This window comes from Enhydra lutris, unplaced genomic scaffold (genome assembly GCF_002288905.1).
Source record: "Enhydra lutris kenyoni isolate GAN:26980312 unplaced genomic scaffold, ASM228890v2 scaffoldscaffold38, whole genome shotgun sequence".
NCBI lineage: Eukaryota > Metazoa > Chordata > Mammalia > Carnivora > Mustelidae > Enhydra > Enhydra lutris.
Window position 1 is genome coordinate 910,739 of NW_019154122.1, and position 24,307 is coordinate 935,045.

Genomic DNA, 24,307 nt, shown 5'->3' on the forward strand with positions numbered 1-24,307 from the left:
ACAGCCTGCTGGGTGCTGTGCGAGGAGCTGCGTGGATGGTGTCGAGAGACTAGTCATCGTCCTTAGAGAATTTACTACCAACCATGGGAGCCAGTGGGGCTCACCTGGGCAGCAGAACAGAAGCATCAGACAGAAGAGGCGGAAGGGCCAGCAGGTGGCCCCATGGAGGTTGGGTGGCCCCAGGCAAATCCCCTTGAATCCCTGTTTCCTCACTGGGGAAATGAGGGAGTGAGATCAGATGTTCTCCGAAGTCTTCTCACACCTGAATGGTCGAGGGGCTTCAAAGGTCAACTTACCTCTTCTCCGGTCAGGTAGAAGGCGGAGAGGAGGCCTCCGATATACCGGATGTTCACCTCAAACAGGGATGCTTCTCCACTCTGCAAGGCAGTGGGAGAGAGAAGGGGAGAGCAGAAGGTGGGGGGGCACTTGTGAGATGCCGGCTGGGCTCCAGGGGAGAGCCAGGCCCTTGAGACAGTCCAGGCTGTGCTGGGCGGTGGTTTTCAGAGAAGTTGCGAGGGATCAGCACCCGCAGGGCAGGCCACTACAGCATGTGGACAGCATTACGAATAAATGCTGGGTTTGGCTTCCTTCCCTAGCCCTCGCCCGAGGCCGCCAGAGCAAAGTTAGGCCTGGTGGCTCTCCAAGAGGCTCGAGAGGGTGGTGGGAGCTGCTGGTTAACGCCTAGCCTGAGGGGAGGCAAGTTCTTTAATCCAGCCACCCCCTTCCTGAGGGACTGTCCTAGCTTAGCAGGAGGGCAGGGAGACAGGGCCAGGGGAAGGTTCTCTGAGGTGGTTCTGGGGCAGACAGGGCCAAGCTGAGGCTGAGAGGCCAGAGTGCCAGGCAGACACCTGCTGGTAAGCAGACTTCTCAGCCTCTGGTCTGCAGCCCGAGGGCATGTCCACACTTGGCTTAATCCGCGTTTTCTTTCTTGGGTCTGGACTGCCAATCAGGGATGTTGGGGCATCATGCCAAGGACCAGCTCTAGGTTAAAATCCCACCTCATCCTCTTACTTGGCTTTGGGATGTCAGGCAAGAGATGTCACTTTTCTCTGCTCAGGGTTCTTCATCCCAAGGTGGGTTGCTCTGAGGGGTACGGGAAGATGCCTACCTGATGCCCCGCGTGGCTTCCCAGAGGTGCCCGCTATGACCTCCCCTGCACCCAGCGCTCCCCACATCACAGTCTTACTGCTGACCACACACAATGACCAGCCCTTCATGTGGGAGAGCTTTCCATTGAAAAAGAGCACCGTGAAGCCATTCTCTCTTTCAGCATTGCTCCCGTTTTCCAGATGAGAAAGCCAAGGCTCAGAGAAGGGATGTGACCCCAACTTGCCTTCTTCCGAGAACCCTCCCTAACCTGCACCAGCCTGCTGGAAATGTCCCCAGGCTCCCCGGACCTGCCAGCAGCTGGCACCCTAGGTAGCTGCCGGATGCCCATTCTCTCTCCCCCATCCACCAGGGGCCGCGTGCGCCCAGGAAGATATCCCTTCCTTCTCCCGCCTCGGCCTTTCTCCCATTCAATATGGTAGGAAATGGGAGGATTCTAAGCTTCCTCACACAGACCACCAGAGGCATCACGTGCCTCAAAATTATGGTAATAATGAGGAGGAGGAGGACACCACCCTACCTCCATGTCGGACTTGACAGTGTAATTAACCCTCCACGGTAGTTAACCTCACAACAAGCCTGTGAATTAGGCATTGTCTTTGTCACGGTCATCCCGATGGCTCCCCATCCTCTCACCTACCTCTAGAGGGCAGCAGAGGATGGGGCGGGGCTCCAGGTTAGAGCCTCTCTGAGCAGATAAGCCACTTCTCCCCTCCAGAGTCACTTCCCCTGTTGCTGCTGTTCTGTGCGACAGATTCAGCCCTAGAAGGGACTTCCTGGGGACCTGGCACCCCAGGCAAGGGAGAGAGAGGTTGTTGGCTATCTTCTCTCCCAGAGGAGAACAGGCTAGGAGATACGCATGGGCTGGCCAGGGCTGGAGGGGTGCCCCACCTTGAGGCTGGTTTTAGGAGAGGACAAAGCAGACAGTGCACGGAGCCCCACTTCCAGCACTGCTCTGCTGGACAGCTTGGGGCCAGGGTCTTTGGGTCTCCGAAGTGATAGGATGGAGCTGGCCCCTGTCTTTCCAGGTGCCTTTTGGCTCTAACACCCCAAAGGTCTCTGACTCACCACATTTAGGTGGAAGTTCTCTTCTACCCAGGCCTTGGCCTCCTGGAACTCCTCCTGCAGCTCCATGAGGTAGAGGGTGTCAAGGGAGTCAATGACGGTTGCCCCATTGAGGCCTCCTGTAGGCACAGAGATCGAAGGCATGACTCAGGCTCGTTCTTATCCTTTTCATCCCCAGCCACACAAGCCCCCATTCCCTGGCCCCCTCTAAGTGCCTGGGCAGGCTCTAAGGCCAAGGCTGGCCCAGGCATGACCCAGGGAGACTCCACCAGTCTTTGAAGCGGGGGTCCAGGAGCAAGTGTGTCCCCTTCCGCCCACCCCAGGCTGCTTTCTGGGCAGTGGACAATGGGCAGTGGGCTGGGACACCAAGTTCACAGGCCGAACCACTCCCCAGACCTTCATCTACGAGTATCTGTCCACAAGTCAACCATCAGTACCGGCCAGGCGCCTACCACTTTTCTGTGACACGGGGGAGACGGTGAACCGGCATTGGGTTTACACGATCTTAACAAACATTCCAGTCCTCTGACTTTTCAATGCCATTCTTTATTTTATTCTAAGACCAAAAAATAAAATAAAATAAAATAAAAAGATGTTCACAAATATTTATCCAGGGAGATATTTACTGCAGTACTATATACAATGGGAAGAGTTGGGGAAAAGCTCCAAATACAACAATAAGGGATTAGTTATATAAATTGTGGCTCAAACATAAAATAGGACACGATGCAGCCATTCCTGCAGGTGAGGCAGACCCGTGTTTACTGGGGAAATATCCATAGGATCTGTTAAGTTAAAAAAGGTAGGTTGCAGAAGCGCCTGGGTGGCTCAGTTGTTAAGCGGCTGCCTTTGGCTCAGGTCATGATCCTGGGGTCCTGGGATCAAGTCCCGCATCCAGGCTGCCTGCTTGGCAGGGGGCCTGCTTCTCCCTCTGACCTTTCCCCTGCTTGTGTTCCCTCTCTGTGTCTCTCTCTATCAAATAAATGAAATATTTTTTTTAAATGTAGGTTGCAAAAAAAAAAAAAAAAAGAAGAAGAAGAAAAGAAGCACAGTATAATTTCTTTGTTGTATGCTGAATGTGGTGAGCTCGCACAGAACTAAGTCTGGCAGCATGTGATTCAATGGTTACCTCCAAGTGCTGGGATTACAGGTGCTTTTTTATTTCTTCAGCTCATGGATTATTTTTACAACCAGAAATGTATTTCCATTTGAGAAAAAAAAGTTTGGGCAAAGAAACCAAACAAATGCACAAAGCAAAGATTCTGTGGCTCTAGGACAGGGAGTACAAAAAGCACAAGCTGTGAGACCTGGCCCCTGCCACTGGGCCTTAGACTCTTGTCCTGGGAGTAAAGGCTGAAATAATGGTGCAAAATATCATAGCTTTCCACACCACGGACTGGGCAGGAGAGTGAAAAGGAAGAACTCCCCATGTGGCACAACCAGAGCTTGACTGCAGAGTATTGTGAAGGAGGAAAGGAGGGAGAAGGAGAGGTGCCTGGGGCCATCCGGAGGGCTTCCTGGAAGAGGTAGCTGCTTCCCATCAACTCCTTAAAACTACAGTTAGGAGTAATTTCCTTTAGAGACCAGCATGCAGCTTAAGAGGTCTGACTGTTCTTCAGTGTCCTCCTTGAGGAGGCTCAAAAGCAGTGAGAACCACAGGCTCCATCTTTCCCCAGGGCGCTGAGCCCCTCTAGAGTCTGAAGCGTGAGCCTGGGCTTTGCAAGCACACCTGCATTCAGAGTTAGCATCTAATCTCCTTAATTAGTGCTTCCCTAACTGCTTGCTTGTGTTGACTTTGCAGGCAGAGACTCCTGAAACTCAAACCACCACCTCTCTGGGCCGGGCAAGGTCTCATAAAGGGCATGGCCTGGAAAAGGATGGGAGGGAGATCAGGAGTCACTGGGAGAAGGATAAGCCTGGAGGTTTCAGAATCCACTTCCGGAAGCAGGGGTTTCCCAATCCAGAGTCAGGCATCCCAGGACGGTTTCAGTATTGAGGTGGAAGTGAATTTCCAGAATGTCAACCCCTCCTACACTGAAGGATTGGTAGAAAAACACCCAAAGCCAAACAAAGTCGATCTCCCCTCGTCTGTGCTGGCTGCCTCCCCTGTGGGTGCCAAAGATCAAACACAGGAACGCTTTACGGTGAGGTAGAGGCGTGAGGCCTGGGAACACTGACAGACCATGGATGCTGAGATGCGCCCGGCCACGGAGTGCCCGCCTGGCGTCCATCCTCTTGGCTCTGAAGCTTATACCACAGGCCCTCACACCTGATTTTTTAGGGATTTTTGAAGGCCCCACTGCCCTGTCCCTAAATTTCACAGAGGACCCCCAGAGGGGGTTGGGACATGCCTAGGATTAGACCAAAGAAGAACCCAAGTTCTCTTGTTTCCCTGTGAAAACAGTCGGATCTGATTGCTAACCGTGCCCCAGCCCCCAAAGGGGCAGGAGGCCGCTGTGACCTGAGAAGGATTGAAGAGAAGCCCAAGGCCAGAGTATCTGATTTCCAAATCCTGCCCTGCGCTGCCTGGTGTTTTCACCCCACGGGCCATCCTTCCATGGGCTGAGCCTGAGCCCGGAGGCCCAAGGGCCTAGGCTGGGGCAGAAAGGCAGCCAGGGCTCCCGGTGACCCATTCTTCTTGCCAAGTGCTCCGGGGCCAGCGGCTAAGAAGGCAGATCACTGAGGGATTTACTGGCAGGGTTCCACTCTGCTCTCAGGTTCCTGCTTCTTCCCTCCGATGATCTCTCACCCTGGCCCACACCTACGTGTAGCTGGGCTGCGGGCCAGCGAGGCACTTATTGGAAAGCCTTTCATCCCAGGCCAGAGGTTACCCAGTGGCCAGGCTGGGCAAGAAAGAAGGCCCAGTCCTGAATTCAACTCTATCCGTACCTGCAGCCGGCCTGGGTCGGCTCCCCGGGGGGGGGGGGGGGAACACACACCCTGATTCAGTGAACAGGCACAGGGTTTCTATGCACAGAGCCAAAGGGGGACAAAAGTCAGGCAGCTGGCTTGGAAGCTCCACTAGGCTCGGCCCTGAGGCAGGTTCAGGTTGGCTCACTCTCCCACCTCCAGCTCTGAACCCCTGCGGTGCACAAAGGATTGCCCAGCCCCTGGCCCCTGCCTGCCAGGCAGGAGGTGGGTTAAAAGAAAACAACCCTGGGTTCAAACCCCAGCTTGGGCCAGCAACACAACTGCTCTGACTGTCAAAGTTCTCATCTGTAAAGTGAGGGAAGACCACCAGGTTAGATACTGGGGAGCCACTGCAGGTTCCTGAGCTGGGATAAACGCAGCACACGGGTGCCGGCCTTTCTGATACAGACACCTGTTCATGCCTGGCACAGAATAAGCGCTCAATCAATCAGTTCCTTGTTCTTATTCCCGGTGTCCTGTAGCTTCTCTTGAAACACTGGCCCTTTCAGGAAGCTGTGGGTTCAAATTCTGGTTCCATCACGTACCAGCTGTGCGCCAAGGCAAGTCACCGTACCTTTCTGAGTCTCACGTTGCTCGTCTTCGAAATGGGGACGACAGTGGGACCTACTTCCTAAGGCCACAGGGAGGGCTAAATGGGGCAGTGGATGGAAAGGAGCTGGCGCCGGGCTGGGTACGTGTGAGCTTATTCCCCCAACCGCGTGGCCCTCCTTCCCCCACAATGGCCCTGAGCAGCCCCTCCACAAAGTCTTCGGGGGTCACCCAGGCCTTGCGGTGCTCTTGCATCGCTGGTGCCTCCTGGGCCTACAGGGCCGTGTGGCATGAGTGCTGCTTGCAAAACCTTTGGCCCAAATGAAAGGAAAAGGGTCACCTGGGTCCTACCTGCGTCTGCCTCGGAGGCCAGTAACACCCCGATCTGGGTCTGCACCTGGCCTCTCAAAAGGTCTTCCTACCTCCAGGACCTCTGCCTTTCCCCTCAAATTCACCCCGCACGCTGGTGCCTGACCTGCCTTCCTAAAACCACATCCAACTCCCTCCTCAGCTCAGCAGCTGCAACAGCTTCCGAGTACCTGTGCGATAAGGGAGGGAGGGCTGAAGCTTCTGGGTCTGACGCTACAGGGCCTGGCTGATCTCATCTCCCATCCAGCTGTGCCTCCTGGACGCGAGCCACACCCTCCGGCCTCCACACCTTTGCACGCACGCTCTCCTTCGCCAAGGCAGCTGTTCTGTGCAGCTGGGCATACTCAAAGCCCCAAAGCCCATGTGTCCTCAAAGGCCCACCTCCCCCTGGCAGCGTTCCCTGATTCCACCCAGCTAACCCCCTCGTGCTGAGGGAGCTCCCTATCATGTGCACACCACTCCTGCCCGCCAGCACTGTGGCCTTGCTCACCTTCTAACTAACCACGAGCTCCTTGAGCTCAAGGGTCCCCACTGCCTCTCTGCCCCTCTTCAGCACCTTGTCTCCAAGCAGCCCCAAAGGCCAGAGCCCCCAGCTCAAGTGGGCCACTTTATAGCCCTGCCTTCTGCGACTCTTTGTAGACTGCTAGCAACCGCCTCCCCCACCCCACCTTCTCCTGGGCAACCTAGAGCCCACCTGGTGCCCTCCTGCCCAGGAAGCCACCAAGACTGCCACCCCTCGGCCTTCATGAGGTTCTGCCTCCCCGACCCTCCTCTCCTGAGAAATCTTCACCAGCCCTTCCAGGCCCTCACTGTGGGCCCCTATTCTGTGCACCCCATCTCCAGAACAAGGTCTGCCTCCCTGTCCTCACATCACAGAGAAATTGTCGATCTGTCCGTCCATAAGAGCAGGGCTCTGGTCTGCATCAGATGGGTCTCCAGGCTCCAGCAACAGCTCCTAGTGAAAGCGGGCAGGGAGTGGTACCTGGGTGGCTCAGTCAGTTGAGTGTCTGCCTTTGGCTCAGGTCATCATCACAGGGTCCCGGGATCAAGCCCCGCATTGGGCTCCCTGCTCGTTGGGAAGCCTGCTTTTCCCTCTCCCTCTCCCACTGCTTGTGTTCCCTTTTCCGCTGTGTGTCTCTATCTCTCTCTGTCAAATAAATAAAATCTTTAAAAAGAAAAAAAGAAAGTGGGCAGAGGAAAGGCTGGGAGCAGGCTGTTCCGTCCCTGACAGGTGCACGTACTCTCCCCGGTGCTGCGCCTGCTCTGAGCTGACCTTGGCCTTCAGGACAACACTCTTCCTCTTGCCTTTCCTTCTAACCCTGTGACTGGGCCTGCCCAGTCCTCTCTGTGGGTCCCTCCTCTTCTCCAAACCTCTACGGACGGGCTCCGTATGGTTGGGCCTTTTCTCTTCTCTGCCCGCCCTCATTCCTTTAGGATTCAGTACCACCCGGCACGCTGGGGACTCCCGGATGTCCACTCCCAGCCAGGACCTGGCCTCAAGCCCCAGCTTCCCCTAACCAGTAGTCCCCACTCCTATCACCACCAGGAGGTCACAGACAGCTCACATGTAACCCGCTCCTCCACATCTGTTCCTCGACCACAGTGGTCAACGCCAAGCTCCTCCTTCCAGGAGCTGTGCCCCAGCCCTTGACTCTGCTCCGCATTCCTCTTCCCCTCGTCCCATCCCATGGCGAATCCTGGTGGCCCTCTTCACAAGATTTCCAGACTCCATGCACTTCTCACCTCCCCTGTGCTCCCACCTTGGTCCAGCCACCTTCTTCTCTCTTGGATTTATTCCAAGAGCTTCCTAGCTGGCCTCTGGGCTTCTTCCCTTTCTCCCCCCACCCCCCACACCTCCATCTATCTGTCCTCAACATGGCAGCCAGAAGGACCCGTTGAAAATGCCAGTCCCAGCATGCTGTTCCCCTTCTCAAAATCCTCCCATGGCTCCCATCAGACTCGGAGGCCCTGTAATCTGGCTTTGGCTTCCTCTCGGCCTCATCTCCCTCTCCCTCTTCCACTTCTCTTGCTCTGCCCTTGCTGCCTGCTGCTCCTGGAGCCCTCCGAGCCTGCTCTGTGTCAGGCCTTGGCAGTTCCCGTCACTCTGCCACAACAGCACCCTGTCGCTTCCCCCTCACCTCCTCATTCTCCTCAGCACCTTCATCCCAGGGACGTTGCACGTGGATCTGTGTCCTTGTTACTGTCTTCTCCTAAGAGAGCACAGGCCTCTGGAGGGGAGAGCCCTGTTTTGTTCACTGCTGTCCTCCACTGCCTAGAACACTTCCCAGCATCTGCAAGTAAAGGGCCCCTCACCCTGGGTGGGGAGGGTCTGGAGCGGGCTGTGGCTCAGTCCCATTTCTCAGCTCCCGGCTACAGTCTGGCACCCAGGAGTGTTAAAGGTAAACGTGTTGGTTTGAACAGACCAAGCCCACCATGCAGGCATCTGTGGGGACCACGCCCAGGGCAGGCGAACTGCCTATTCCCGGGGCTGGTACCAGCAGTCAGGGGAGGCCCTGCCACCAGGCTGAGGCCAGGTCAGCCAGGGTGGCTAAGTGGGTGTGTAACATCGTCCTGTGGGAAGCTGTTGGTCACATGTGGCTCTGTTTCCATGAGGGACTGGCTCCCCCTCCCCTGCTCCTGTCACCTCCTCCCCCTGGGGCTGCCTGGGCAGGAGCCCTGCCCTGCTAGACTGAGGTTTGTACCCCCTCTCCCGACTCTGCCATGTTAATGGCGGTGAGGTTTTTATGGGACGCTACACTAGCAAAGAGAAACGGGTCAGGCTGGGCAACATAAACTGCAGGAAAAACATTCAGAAGGGAAAAAAAAAAAATCACCCAGAGCACAGCCTATTACTGGAGCATCCCCAGAGCCATACTCTAACGGCTGCGTTTAATTTGATGACATAATCCTCAGAGACTTTTCTTAATCTGTAAAGAAACAACACAACTGTTTCTTTCTCGGCTTCCAAAGAAACCAGTGTGGCTTTGGGGCAGGTCTTATTTCCCAAACACGGCTGCCACAGTGCACCCCACCCCAGGAGAGGGACTCTGCCCACCGCTCCTCTCCGTGAACCTGGGTGGGCCTTTGTGACTACCGGTTTATTTATTGATAAAGGGCAGGAGCATACACCAGAATACGCCAGAATAAACCAGAAAGGATGATGCGCTAGTTTCTAGACCCAGACCTTAAGCAAAGGGCAGTTTTCACTTCCTGTCTCTCGGAACACTGGCACTTGGAACCAGCCACCATATGGGGAGGAAGCACAAGGTAGCCCCTAAGGAGAGAACACAGGGAGAGGCCACGTGTATGTTTTCTGACCACAGCCCCTCCTGAGCTCCCTGCTGACAGCCAGCATCAGTTCCACACATGTGAATTAAAAAGCTTCCAGATGGCTCCAGCCATCAGGTTCCCCTTCAGGCCTTTCCAGCTGAGGGTGGTAAAGCGATAAGCTGTCCCTCTTGTGCCCTTTCTGAATTCCCGACCCACCGAATCTCTGAGCATAATAAAATAATTGTTTAAAGCCACTAAGTTTTGGAGTGATTTGTTATGAAGGAGAAGCAACTGGAATGTTCTGTCATGTGGGTTTCTGGGATGATTAAAGTGATATCCCCACTACCCCAAAGGGCACTGTGTAAAACCACACCGTCTTGTATGGCAAGGTCTTCCGGCCGCACGAAATCCTTTCAGGGATCAGGACTTCTGCCCTCTGTCAGGTCTGGGGCGGGGTTTTTTCCCCTCCAGTAATAATATTTTTCTTGACTCTTCCCATGATGGCTATTTTCTGATCACATCAAGTTGCATCCAGAGGATGTGTGTTTCCAGGCAAAGGTTTCCTGGAGCCTCTGGAAGGACTAAAGAGATATTTTTAGGAACTATTCCTGGCACTTGACAGAATGTTCTTACTAGAGGTGAATCGATAGAAGATGGTCAGATCTGATGATGCTCCTGCCCTTTATCAAGGCCTCAATCACATTCAAGTCCCCGGGGCACCGTGGGCAGGTGCCTGCGGTCCAGGCTTTGGCAGCCTCTGCCTCCACTCCGCTGCTCTCTGTGCGGTGATGCTCTGTAGCTCCCCCAAAATGCCCCGGGGGGCTGCTGACATGGATCCCTAGGCCTGGGATACCTTCCTTTTCCGAGTTGGCTTGGGGAACACCTACTCTTTGTCCTGGTCTGCGCTCGAGCATTGAGCCTTCACTCAAGAATTCCTGAGCCAGCCAGCAGACCCTCCTGGGGACGACTCCCTCCCAGGCCAGGCTGTCCCGCTCCACTGCAGGCGTCTTGGTCACAACACCGTCCCCACCACACCACATGCACCTGTGAACCCCAGGGCTGGCGGCTGGATCCGACTCTTCCCAGTGGCCCAGCATCCACCCCCGGGCCAGGCACAGGGAAGGTGAGAACGGAGGGCTGCTGAATAAACGAACGGCTCGTGGAAACGAGGACGGTGCTTTCTTGGAGCTCCCCAGACACTTGACAAGGCCTCTTGGCCTTGGAGAAAACACTCTGCGCAGCAGCGGCCAGCTATCCAAGGGAAACAGTCACCTGGACGAAATGCCGCAGACGGCACGGCTGGTGGAACTAATGGCTTCCTCCAGCCTTCCCAGACAGATGCCATGCTTTGCTGCCACAGCCAGCCGGGGAATGTTTGCTGTGGCCGGCAGCCGAATGAGGGTCAGGGCACCCAGCGACCAGACACGGATCACTGAAGTGGTCTGCCGGACAGGGCCCCTCATGGGGAAACAGGGCCTGTTTTAAACATGTTACTGTTGTATTTGGTTGTTTTTCAGTCAGACCTGAGGGTGCCGTCTGACTGGGAAATGTGCATTTTTAAAACGCCCTCTCGAAGAAGCTGGGGTTCAAATTCGAAACTTCTTTTTATCTCAGAACAGCTCTGAGAGAAGAAAAGGCAGATGGAGTCTGGGACGCCGCAGTGGTTTCTCCAAAGTCACACAGCGGCTTAGCAGCGCAGGGCAGAGCTGTAAGCAGACATCAACTTCCAGACCATGCGATCCCGTCGGCTTGGTTCTAATCCTAGTTTAGTCCCTTCCCAGCTGTGGGATGTTGGGCAACCGGCTTGACCTCAGAAAAATGGGGTAATAAGTTCTTCTTTTTAGGAAGGTGTGGCCGATTCCAACAAAGGTATACAAAGAGCATTGAGCAGGCATTCAACACCAGAGAACAGGCTATACCCAGCACACCCCACCTTAGGTGCTCGATGCAGGGGTCTCTTATCATAAGGCTCGGTTCCTGCAGAGCAAGCCACAGTGGGGCTGGCAAAGCTAGGACTCTTAGCAGATCCTTGGCCTCCCTGGCCCCACAGGAAAGAATAGCACGGCTTTCATGCCAGGCAGGCAGGAGGCACGAGCCCTCAGGAGGGCAGGATGGGGCTGGGCAGGCACTGTGGCATTCTCAACATACTTCTTGCCTCCTTGGGGGGAAAGAAAGGCCAGAGTCTTCTGCTGCTCACCCCAAATCATATTAAAGTCCAGCTGCAGCCTGGGCAGCTCCTGAGTCCCTCCATATACTGGCTTCTACCTGGCTTTTACCTGCAAGTTAGGGGATCGCTCAGTACCCTCCCTCTACCTCCAGGGGAGAAGCAGACACCTCCGGCCCATCAACCTTGGTTGTGTCCATGTAATCTGCTCTGGCTTCATGGTGGGTGGGGAATTAACTGTGCCCTTGATTTCAGGCTTGATTGCGAGCCTTGCCCATGGGATTCGTGGACATGACTTGAATGGAAGTTTGAACGAAGCCTGCCTGGTTGGGCTTGTCCTCCTGCTCTCCCACCTTTCACTGTGAGAAGAACGAATCTCAAACAGCCACTGGTCCAAGACAGGGGGAGCGGACTGAACCCAGCTGAGCACAGCCTAGATAAACTCCAGCCTACCTGCAACCACACAATTAAAAAAGAAATGCTCACTGTTGTCTGTCACTTGTTGTGCAATAATTTGTTCCACAGCATTATTTTGGAAGAGGCTGGCTGATACAATACCCTTTCAGCCTTGTTTCTTTCAAGTCTTTTATGTTCTCCACACTCTAACCTGACTACTGATTCTCTGGTCCCCTCTTTTGAGGCTTCCAGCCCATTACTCAAGCTATTACCTCTGCTTGGAATGCCCTCCTCTCACCCAAAATGTCTCTACATATCTCCCAATCCAATGGCTAATCGCAGTCCTAGAGAAAACACTGCTGCTTCCATGAAGACATCCCGGATTCCCCCACCTGAACCTGAGGTCTACCTCCTCTGAACTCTTTTCATGAAAGAATTTCTTTCCACTTTCCGTATGATAATCTGTGTCATCCATGTCCTTTTCTCAAGTCCATCCTGGCAAGTGAGTGTCTTCGGGGCTGAATGGAAGTCTGGTTAATCTAGGCTCGAACAGGCCGTGCAGAGGCAAGGCATCTCCGGGATTTGCTGAGTGAAGACATGGCTGCCATCCTCCCACCACCTCGTTCCCAGGTGAGGAAGCCTCCCTGACAGCCAGCGCCCCTTGCCAGAGGCTGTTCCTGCGCAGTGCGAGGTACTGGGGGACAGAGACCAACCCCATGAGACCCCAAGGTCCTGACCAAGGGCTGGCACTCCGTAAAGGTTTGCTTGTCGAATGTGGCGTTCTCCTCCACGCCAACCACCAACCCCATCCTTGGCAGAGGTTAACAGAAGTAACCATAGCGAGCCTGGCCGAGTGCTGGCTTCGCGCTCTAGGTCTCACACACAGCTTTTTTAAACCTTGTGACAACTCTGTTATTGTCCCTCCTTTACAGATGAACACTGAGGCTACAAGGAATTAAGTCACTTGCTCAAGATTTATATTTTCACCCCAAGACACTTCTCTGAGTGCTCAGGACGTGCCCGGTGCTGAAGCACGATGGGGAGTGGACAGTCCCGGTCCCCGCCCTCAACGAGCTGCAGGTCTGGTGGGGGAAGAATGACACCAACCAGGTGTCGCACAGACGACATCTGGGTACAAAGTAATGTACGTGATAAAGGAAGAGAGAGAAGGATCAGAGGCCGGGGGAGGGGCGGCATCTGAACTGAGGCCTGAAGGAAGCACAGGACAAAAGGCGGGTGGGGGCGAGCCAGGCGGAATGCACAGCCCAGAGATCAGCCGGATGGACGTGTGGGCAGTCTTTTTTTTTTTTTTTTTTTTTTTTTTAAGATTTTATTTATTTATTTGACAGAGAGAAATCACAAGCAGGCAGAGAGGCAGGCAGAGAGAGAGGAGGAAGCAGGCTCCCTGCTGAGCAGAAAGCCGGATGCGGGGCTTGAACCCAGGACCTGGGATCATGACCTGAGCCAAAGGCAGCGGTTTAACCCACTGAGCCACCCAGGCGCCCCGTGTGGGCAGTCTTGACACGTTTGTGGAGCAGAGCGGAGGTCGCTCGCTGTGAGGAAGAAGGACCGTGGTGGGAGCATGGGGGTGGGGCCAGGCCACACAGCCCTGGGGACTCAGGGAGAGGCCTGGACGGCTTCGGGCCTAACCCTCTGGCTGCTGGGCAGAGAGTGGGTGGGAAGGGGACCCAGAGGGGACCCCATGTGGCATAATTCAGGGAGCTATCCCTCTTGGTTGGCGAGCGCCCACTAGTCATTCATGGGTGGGCAGGAGAGTGGCAGGGAGCACCCAGGCCCGTGCTCTGAGACTGTCTGAGAGCCACTGGTGGTGCCCCCTCAAGCGGCGAGGCAGCTGTTCACCAGTCCAGGAACAAGAAGAATTCACCCCGAGTGCAGGGCAACGTCAGCTGGTTGCCTTACTTCAGCCCCAGCAGGGGAGCCTCTAGATGTCCTCCCAGGCCCACAGGCGCGGGGTCACAACAGCCTCTTGGATATATGTCGTGGCCACACACAGCTATGCATTGATTGTGGCGAACACAGACTGAGGACCAGAGCCAAGAGACACAGATGCAAGGCTCTGATAACAAGATGAGTGATGATTTTTGGAAAGGAGAAAAGAAAGGAAATCAAAGAGGCCCTATTCACCCCAAGAAACAGACACATGGCAGAGGCTGTGCTGGGAGAGCCTGGTACGGAGCTACGGCCCAGGATAGCATCCTGCCACTTGCTGGGATGGCCAAGCTGCAGGGAACGGGCAAAAGAAAGGGGTGAGCCTGGAGCCACACTTACTAGTTGCCTCGGTTTTCTCATCTGTGCTCTACCTTCCAGAACCATCCCGGGGGCGGCGGTCACAGTGTGTGTGCAACACTGGATGCACAACTGCCCACAGGACCCCCGCAGACACAAAGCCACAACCAGCAGCCTGTGTGGGCATGGCAGATGCTGTGCTGCAGAGCCCCCCGCTCCCCGCTCCGGGGCAGCACCTCTTGTAAGCTTCCAGCAACTCTATGGGGAGGGCATGATTCACGTCCCTTTTCCACAGATGGGGAAACTGATGCGTGGAGCGGTCATGAACATTTCCCGAGGTTGATGAAGGATGGATTCAGGATCTAACTCAGGCCGTCTGCTCCGGAGACTCTGCCTTTCCTTGCTGTGCCATCCCCGGCTAGATTCAGAGGGTCTGAGAGGATCCCAGGGAGGTGCTCACAGCCCAAGACTCCCAGGTCCCCTCCTTGCCTGTGGGCTGGGGCAATGCCCCTGGGGTAAAGACACTGTCTGTGTGCCAAGAGCTGGGGCCTCCCCCTGCAAGAGCCCTGCCATGACACACAGACCAGCCTGGCCCCCTCTTCCTCCATGAAGCCTTCTCAGATCCCCTCTAGGGACTATGCTTCCTCCCTGCTCTGTTTTGGGTCCCACTGCTAATCACTTGGCTCAGGCGGGCTCACAGAAGGATCTGGTCTGTCTCTCGGACAGGCCAAAGCCCCAGAAGCCAGAGATCCTGACCATATTCTTCTTTACAGTCATCAAAGAGCCTAGCATAACGCTGGGCACTCAGGAGGTTCTGAGTAAATAGGTACTGAGTTAACCTGGAGAGGTGAGAAGGAGCCAGAGCAGGCACAACCACAACACAGACCAGGGGGTCCTTGCCATTTATGGGCCTACCTGATTCACTTCCAGCATCCAGAGAAGAGGAGGGGACCGACTCACCCCACTCTACTGACCAGGGACTTTCCCTTCGTTGGTCCATAGGCTCTTTCTAGAATCTAATAGAAGCCACACTACGCCCCCTTCTTAATTGAAGATACTTGTACACATTTTACAGAGAAAGTAATGCAGGCATCCCCCTGCCAGACTTACCTGTGTTAGCCACCTAACTGAGATGAGAGGGACAGATTTTTACTTCCTACAAAGGATGGGGTGAGGAAATTATTTTGGAGTCAGGCAGGGATTGAGTCAAACCTTACCGTGGCTATTCCTACCTGTGTGACCTCTGGTTAGCTACTTCACCCACGTGAGCCTCAGCTTCCTCATCTATGAAATGGGGATAATGTCAGATAACGCACATCACTAGAGAGACTGACACTGGGAGGTGTACAGTGAAATTTTTTTCATTTCTTTAAACATAGATGGGCTGCAGGGGGTGCCTATGAGTCATCTTTCATTTGATTAAATTTGGTGTTTTTAGATGCAGTTGCGATAGTGGATAAAGCACAGGCCTCTGGTCTACATGTTTGAGACTTGGCTCTGTATATTACCAGCTGTGTGGCCATAACCAAGTTACTTAACCTCTCTGAGCTGTGAGTCTACATCTGTCAAAGGAGACTGACAACACCCGCCTTGCAGGTGCGGGTAGCCTGGATAAGGCACAGAGTCTGGCAGGAAGAGGGAGCAGGAGGTGGAAGGTCTGTGCGAGGGCTGAGCAGGGAGAGAGGCCCCTCACCCCACCTGCCCACATCCACCCACTCCGCACGCCTGGTATGACAATCCCCCAGCATGCTTCCAGGGTAAAAGCTGCCTCTGTTTTGGATCTTGGGGCCAAAGCAATTCACAAATGCAGCAAATATGCCAAGCCCAGAAGACAGCTCTCCCTACTTCGGAGAAAACACACAGTTCAATTTCCTAAAGATCGAACCCCAGGAGCCTTTCAAGGCTTTCCCTGAAGAGAGCATTTCTCGGAACTCGGCAGACGCCACCCTCATGCGACTGAACAATTAAAGCCCAGAGTATTTGTCATTCTCAGCAAAGGTTTGTGAGGATGACTGAGAAAATGGAAAAAAATCTGATTTCAGCGGCACGGTTTTCAGAAATATATGGTAATCCATTTTCGTCAAACCGCAGAAGGCACAGCTCAAATCATTAAAAAGCCATCGTACTTAATCATGCAAAGAGAAGGCCGGTCTATGCCTCTCAGATCATTTTCAAATGGTTTCAGGTTAACTTTCAAAAACTGACAGGCAAGCAGGGAGGGGATTATGACAGACGATAACTTGAAGAATTTCTGGTTCTGCTTCTCAGCAGAGGGCGAGGGATTTATTTGAGAGAAAATCGCCACCCAGACCTCAGCATGGTGGTGGTGGGGACAGTGGTGAGGAAGATTTCAGAACGGATCGGCCGTGACTTCTGCCCGCAGGAAGTCGGGAGCCGCCTTCTCAGAAAGACAACACGTTCTAGGCAAACTATTAAGTAAATGAAGAATAATGATGTACTGTGACAGGTGCTAATAAAAGGCAGGAGTATAGCCAGTGGTCGTCTTAGCTGTGAGCGACCATACCTGGCTTGGGAACCCGTGTGCCCCTCGCTAGCTGCGTGGGCTCACACAAGTTCCTGTCTCTCAGAGACTCGGCTCCTCCTCTATAAAATGGGATGCCCACCTCGGAGGCTTGGCAGGCTGTGAAGGACTTAATGCCTGTAAGGCCTCTGGTACAGTGCCTGGTACACAGTAAACTGCCCATCAAAGCAGGCTAAGCAGCTCCCTGCTGAAGGGGGACTCACTGACCACCTTTGATTTGGATCAGGAACGATGAGCAGAAGTTTGCAGGGTGAAGAACTGGAGGAAAGACACCCAGGCAGAGGGCACAGAGCATGTGCAAAGGCCCCACGGAAAGAGGCTAGTCATGGAGGAGCACAGCATATGGGGGGGGCATGAGGGGGGGGAATGCTGCAGGCTAACTTGGAGCCCTCCTGTGAAGGTCTGTCAATGCCAGATGAAAGGGTTTGGACCCTGTCGAGAGGGCCGCGGGGAGCCACGGGGCAGGGGCTGTCTGAAGGGCAGGCCCGCGGCAGCTGTATGGGTTAGAAGCTAACTGGGGGGCCATGGGGTGGGGGCTGCGGACAAGGCTGGGACGGTGTGTGGTCCAGGCTCTTCACAGGGTCAGGAACATCCTGTGTCTTCTTCTAGGTTTCATCTATGTCGGGCACTTGATCTCTAAGTGACTACCCCTGCTCCAACAAACTCTGATCCAGGGTCCCCAGCCTCTGTTCCAGGAAAACACTGTGTCCTAGGCCCAGCAAAGACCCCACTCCCCTTCGCTGGGGCAGAGGCCTGACCCACCTGTGGGATGCTCCAAGGCCAAAGGAACCTTGGGAGTCACCATCAGAAGATGATGCAGCCTCCAGCACCCTGGGTCCCCATGTGACCATGAGGAACAGAACCCCCTCCTCCTCCCGTCAGTTTGACTTTACATGAGCAAGAAATAAATGTCATCTCAATCCATTGGCTCTCTGGGTTTATCTGTTATAGCAGCTAGCGTTACCTTAAACATACCCACTCAAAGCAGTGATCTTGGGCGTGTTGTTTTGCCTCTCCGAGCCTCAGTTTCTCTCATGCAGAATGTTATAAGATGGACAAATGGGAGTGCTGCCTTGCAAGCAGGGAAGGACCAGAGAGGAGCCATTCACGTTGCCGGTGTTTCTGGCTTCCATCTCTCCGAGGGCCTGAAGGAGAGCGGACTTTGCACAGACCCTGCTGGGCCAGGAGAAATGCAGGCAGGGGCTTGGAGAAGCTCTAGGCAAGGGGTCAAGTTCCCCAGCAGAGCCTGACCTCACTCTAGGTTTTAGTTCTGTCCCTCAACAGAGATCATCCCCAAATAGCGGAGCCCCCAGGGGAGGGGGCTGGCACGAGGCTTCCCTCTCCTGGCAGCCCCCTGGGAAGGAGGCAGCCCAGCCTTCTGATGGCTTGTTTCAGCCTCACAACTCATTAGCAGGAAACTGCGTGCTCGATTTTTCAGACATGTCAGGTAGACACTGGTATCAAAACCTTATCATGTTTCTGCACAGCCCCACATTCTCCCGTGCTGGTGTCCTCCTGCCAGGCTCTGTGCTCAGGACACGCGCCCACTGCCTTTGAAGATCTGAGAACCTTGTGTGGCTGAGAGCTTGGCCAGCCAGTCTGGCTGGGACCCAAGGCTCAGGATGGAAGGCCGCCTGGGTGGCTGAGGCTCCCCCTGCATGCTGCTCCGAGGCAGCATCGCACTCCCAGCCCAGGACTGGTGCTGAGACCCACAGGGAGAGAGGCGGAAGGCCTGTGCCATACGTGATGTCACCAGCTGGATCTGGCCATCCCCAACTTTAACAGGACTCTGGTTATTACATGTCCTTTTGATGAGGGGGCCTCCTCTCCCACAGCCTGGGGGCAGGGGTGCAGAATGCCCCTCCCCGAGCCTCCAGGGCCTGGAGTCAGGGCCCCACTTACCCATTCTGCCGTGGGGGTGAGCAGGTGCCGACCAGAACTTCTCTACTTCCTGAGCTCTCGCCTTCTCCCACTGCTGCTCGGCAGCTCTGGCTGGGGGCTCCGACGAGCTCCCAAATCACCTGACTGAGTGAAGACCCTCCCCAGCCTGGACTAAGCTCTCTGGAGAGACACAGAAGAAACAACAAGGACAGAAAGCATCCATTTCCCAAGTCTTTTCACACACAGCAATGCGTGTATTTGACCCTTATACCTGAGGGGTGCCGGGTCCCCTATTTCACTAAGGAGGAAACTGAGGCTCATGGAGATTAACAGCTGTTGCCCAAGGCCATGCGGCTCATCCCCCAGGCAGCAGTGGGAGCCGGGTCCTGAGCTCCCACCACAGTCACAGCCACCTGTCCCGTCCGCCCTGCAGGGCAAGCACTACCTCGAGCATTTTCTTCAGTCCCATGGCTTAGGAGGCTACGTTATCTCCATTGCCAGATGACAAGGCTGAGCGACCTGTCCAAGGCCACACAGCAAGGAAGCTGGATCCACAGCCTTCGTGCCTACAGTGTTGGTGTTCCCTCCCCACCCCAGCTGTCTCCCCAGTGCCAAGGGTCCCACCTGGGGAAGGAAGGAAAGAGGTTACAAGGTCCTATCAAGGGAGGCAGTGCACAGCCAGTGTGGCCCCCAGGTAAGGGGTGGCCTCCCTTGGCCGAATTCTCCTCTGGAAGGATGGCTGAGGGTTAAGGTAAATAGGAACCAGGCAGGTGCAGGTGTGGTGGCTCAGCCTCGTGGCAGAGGGTCCTCCATCCCTGTCTCCAGGTGCAGGAGCCACATGGCCGGGGAACCTTTCCACCTCACCACCTTCCAGACACGCTTCGGTCTCTGGCACAGATCCACGCAAACCAGCGACCACTGATGTGAGCACCTAGAGCTTTTGAAAAAGTAAAGACTCGCAGGAGGTCTGAAGCAGCAGTTACAGCCCAAGCCACATTAGGAAGGCCCCTGTGTCTGCAGCGCCCCCGCCGCCCATTGTAGACACTTAGGCGGACCCGCTGGCCTCCAATTGCTCTCTAAAAGGCCCTTGGTGGACCCGTCCTGCCCACTCGGCTGGCTCATTACCCACATTTCAGCTCATGCTACAGTCATACTCCATTCAATGGGCCAGACCACCAAGCCTTTGCTCAGGCTGGACCTTCTGTCCAGAACGCCTTCCCTTCCCCTGCCCTCCTATTCCTAAGCTCTAGAATGCACATTTGTGGTTCTCAGTTGCTGTGAATCCATCCCTCAGGCTTCAGATTATTCAGTCTCTCCCTCAAAAGGCATATATTTTAAAATTTGATTAAAACAAGTACTTTAGGAGAATCCTAGTACTCCTAGCAGAGAAAGAGGAACTGAAAAGTGAAATGGCTCAAAGACACGCCGCACACCTGTGCTCTCGGAGGCCTTAGCACGGCCCAGGAGGCCCTTGGCAGCCTTGCTCTAGTGGCCTTTGCGTGCACTCCTGGCTCTCACGCTGCCACGCCCTTACACCTGCTGCGCCTTCCACCTCTCCTCTGCTATCCAGGCCCAGCTCAGTGTTACCGGCTCTAGGAAGCTCCAGAGGTAGAATCAGGGGCTCCTTCCTTTGTGGTCCCCATACTTAGTGCATCACAATTGTGTAGCCCTTCCCCCTACACTCTCTGGGGACAAGGGACATGGCCAGCTCACCTGTGCATCTCTAGTCGTAGCCCAGAACTGGCCTAGAAATGCCTCATGAATGAATGAATGAGCCTCTTTTGCTAAGATCCCAAGATGCCTAATTCCTTAGCTCCCGTGGGCCTCCCCTCTCCATCACAAGACATGCAAACTGTACTCTTTGTCTTCACACCACGTTGGTACTGACCAGAGTTGGGTCTTAATGGTGCTTTGACAAAAGGCAGCACCCATGTTCATTTTCCTTGGCTAATTACATTTCCCAATTGAAACGCTTATCTCTGGGTTGGTGTTAAAGACATAATCAGTTTCCAGAATGGATTAAAAAGAGGTGAGAAGCAAGAAAATAATTAAGCCAACTTCTGATTGAATCAAATAATTAAGCAGATTAAATCGGTTGCCTGTGATCTACGGCCCCAGCCTGTGCCTGGGGAGCACATTTCTCTATCGGAGAGATCATTTCTGATTGTTTTAGAGATGGAGAGCATCGTTCCCAAGTAGTAAGCAAAGGAATGACTCTGTTGGCTGAATACAGATCAGGGTGGCAGGACCCCAGGTTCCTGGTTTAAGCAACATACTCTGGGTTTAGTAAAAGAAAACGAGGGTGGGGGCAGTCTGCTCCAGAGCCAAACCCGGACACCCGTGGTAAAGAGGCTGTATCAATGGCCCTAGTTCCTCACCCTCCCTGTGTCTGTACCCTTCACCACTCTGACTGGGGTGTCTGACCCTCTCCTTTTACTCTGAGCTTGGCCATGAGACTAACTTTAACCAATGACAGCAAACGTGATGTGAGCAGAGGCTTGAAAAATCCCTTGCACATTTCCCTTGCTTTCCTGCGCCTTTGCCATTGACACGATAACAACCCTGGACTAGCGTGCTGAAAATGGAAGACACATGGAGCAGAGCTGAGTTGCCCAGCTGTCCCAGGCAAGGGTCTCCTAGATGAGCCCACATTCAGCCGCCCCTAGGCACGAGGGTGACCCCATTCAAGCAAGACCGGCAGTCATTGAGCTGGCGCTGCCAGGAACAGCTGACCCCATGCTAAATAAACACTTTCTTGCCGTAAGCCAGTGAGATCTGTGGGCGTTTGTTAGGCAGCATCACCGTGGCGACACGTAAGTGACACAGTGAGGACGTCGAAGTTCAGGGAACCAAACAATTAGGATTGCAAGAGACTGTGGTCAAAGATAGTGGGCTGGGTAAATGCAAAAACCTCTGTTTCTCCCCTGAAACTCCACTAAAACAACAGTGTGAGAATTATTTTTAAAAGGCATCAATCCACAAGGACAAAGCAAACAGAGGAAAAGACAACAGCAAGAAAGGTCTGGCAGCTGGAGAGGAGGCAGGTGTGCAACAATGACTTAGGGAAGCCAAGAAAGCAGAACGTTAAGTCCTGAAGCTGAGAGCAAACACACACCAGGTCTCCACCAGCAACTTCAATGACTCTGGAATTGGCGACAACCCCAGGCATCTCTGGAAGTGGGATAATGAGAGGATTTGTTTAAAGTCAGCTTAAGGGCAGTAAGACGCCTAGCTCTCCTCCTTACCCCTCCTCAGTCAAGAACATGTCCCTCTCTCACTCCAGCAGAAGACTAGAACTTGAAGCACAAGAGGGAGTAAGACAGAGGTCCTCTGGACTGTGGGACACCTGGAAGAGGCACAGAAACTTATCCTGAGAGTATGAGGGTTAGATAAAGGTTTCTGGACTATCCCACTTGTCCCCTAGCCCTCCTACCCTCCTACTCTCAGCAAGCTGGAGCCAGGGGTCCACCTCTAGGTAGGAGAATGGAAACATCCTCTCTGCAGAATCTGACCAGCCTTAGAAAGCGAGAACCTATATCAAGTAGTCTACTGTCAGATCGCCCTACAGTGAGGTATCAGCCAGTGAAGCCCAGTCACCACACTGGAGCTCCAACCATCTTGTTTTCTGTCCCACGTTTAGCACGAGCACACAACCAAGGTTCCCCAAACATTTGCGGAAAAACTACCATGTGAGCTAGACATACCTACGTATACACGTACACAGGACAAGTAAACTTAGAGGACACAGAGGCTCTGCAGGAGGAAGGAAACTATACAGAATAATATCCTCAGAGGGACATACTATATCCATGAAATAAGAAAGGGATACTCAAAATAGAACATTCGTAAAATAAAACAGAATTCTTGGAATTAATACACAGTTTGACAGTAGAAATAAGAAACTCACAGAAGAGTTGGAATATAAATTTGAGGAAATTTCCCAGAGTGGAACAAAAAAAATTTTTTTTAAGTGGCAGAAGGGGAAAGAAAGAGAAAATAAAAGAGAAATAAGACATTTAGAGGACCAACTCAGGAAGTCTAACATCCAAATTTCAGAAATGGAATTTCAGAAATGGAGAAAAAATGGAGGGAAGAAAATAATGAAAAAATAATAATAATGATTCAAGAAACCTTCCCAGAACCGAAGGACATAGATTTGCATACTGAGAAGGTCCATTGATTTCCCAGCACAGTGGCTAAAACACGTCATCATGAAATTTCAAAATATCATCAACAAAGGTTAGATCCTATAAGCTTCCAGAGAAAAGACAAAGGTCACATACAAGTGATCAGGTATCAGAATGGCAACAGGCTTCTCATCAGGAATGCCAGAATCTAGAAACAATGAACCAGTTTCAAAATTCTGAGTAACAATGACTTTCATCTTACAGTTCTTTATTTAGCTCACTAGTAATTTAGCACGAGAGTAGACTGGAGAGATTTTTTTATTTTAAAAGTTTGAAATATTTTACCCCCTCAATCCTCCCCATTGCACTCTTTTCCAGGAAACTACTGGATGGTGTAAACCGAAAGAAAAAAAAAAAGAAAAGAAAGATAAGGGATCCAGAAAATTGGGGCTTTATAACAAGAGGAACTCGTAGCTAACATCATATTTAATAGTGAAAGGCTGAAAGCTTCCCCCCTAGGATCAGAAACAAACAAGGACATCCACTACTGAAAATTCTAGACAGGGCAGTTAGGCAAGAGAGAGAAACAAAAGGCATCCACGTTGGAAGGAAGGACTAAAACCATCTGTTTGCAGAAGACAATCTTTTTGTTTGTTTTAAAATTCAATCAACTAACATATAGAGTATTATTAGTTTCAGAGATAGTGATTCTTCAGTCTTATATAACACCCAGTGCTCATTACATCACGTGCCCTCCTTAATGTCCATCACCCAGTTACCCCATTCTCTCATTCCCCTCCTCTCTAGCAACTCTCTGTTTCCTACGATTAAGTCTCCTATGGTTTGTCTCCTTAGAGGACATAATCTTACACATAAAATATCCTAAGGAACTGGGACATCTGGGTGGCACAATCAGTTAAGCATCTGACTCTTGGTCAGAATCTGGTTGAGATCTCAGGGTGGTGAGACTGAGTCCTGCGTTGGGGTCTGCACTCATTATGGATTCTGCCTGGGACTGTCTCTCCCTCTCCCCTTACCCCTGTCCCTCAAGTAAATAAATAAATCTTTAAAAAAGTCCTAAGGAGCTTTAAAATCCTAAAAATTAAAAAATCCTAAAACACTATTAGAGTTAATAATAATGATTCCATTTACAGTAGTACCAAAAAGAATTAAATGTTTAGGTATACATTTAATAAAAGAATTCCAAGACATGTACACCAATATTAGAAAACACTGTTGAAAGAAATTAAAGAAGATCTAAATAAATGAAAAGATGTTCCATATTTGTAGACTAGAAGACTTCAATAATGCCAAGATGGCAATACTCCCCAAAATAATTCAATGTAATGTATATCAAAATCCCAGTTGTCCTCTTTGGTGGAAGCTGACAAGCTGATCTTAAAATTCATAAGGAAATACAAGCACTCATACAAAGAACAGTCAAACAATAGTGCAAACAATCTTAAACAAGGAGAACAAAGTTGAAAGACTCAAATTTCCCATTTTAAAAACTACAAAGCTGTAATAATCAAGACACTGTGATACTGGCATAAGGACAGGCATGGAGATAAGTGGAAGAGAGCTGATGGTCCAGAAATAAAATCTTACCTTACAGTCAACTGCTTTTCCACAAGGGCACTAACACCACTTGATGGAGAAAGAATAGTCTTTTCAAAAAAT

The 24,307-nt window shown here is 52.7% G+C and overlaps 1 protein-coding gene across 2 annotated transcripts in view; it reads right to left on the reverse strand.

The window, feature by feature from the left end:
* LOC111154597 (mannosidase alpha class 1C member 1) overlaps positions 1-24,307 on the reverse strand; it is a 135,785-nt gene that overhangs the window by 32,130 nt on the left and 79,348 nt on the right. Inside the window, exons 3-5 of one of the 2 annotated variants that reach the window (XM_022514271.1) lie at positions 2,176-2,291; positions 1,748-1,891; positions 297-377 (exon numbers count right to left, since the gene is read on the reverse strand). In XM_022514271.1, the coding sequence (XP_022369979.1) occupies positions 297-377; positions 1,748-1,891; positions 2,176-2,291 (341 nt within the window). The remainder of the gene's footprint in view (positions 1-296; positions 378-1,747; positions 1,892-2,175; positions 2,292-24,307) is intronic. The other variant, XM_022514272.1, reaches the window with a different exon arrangement.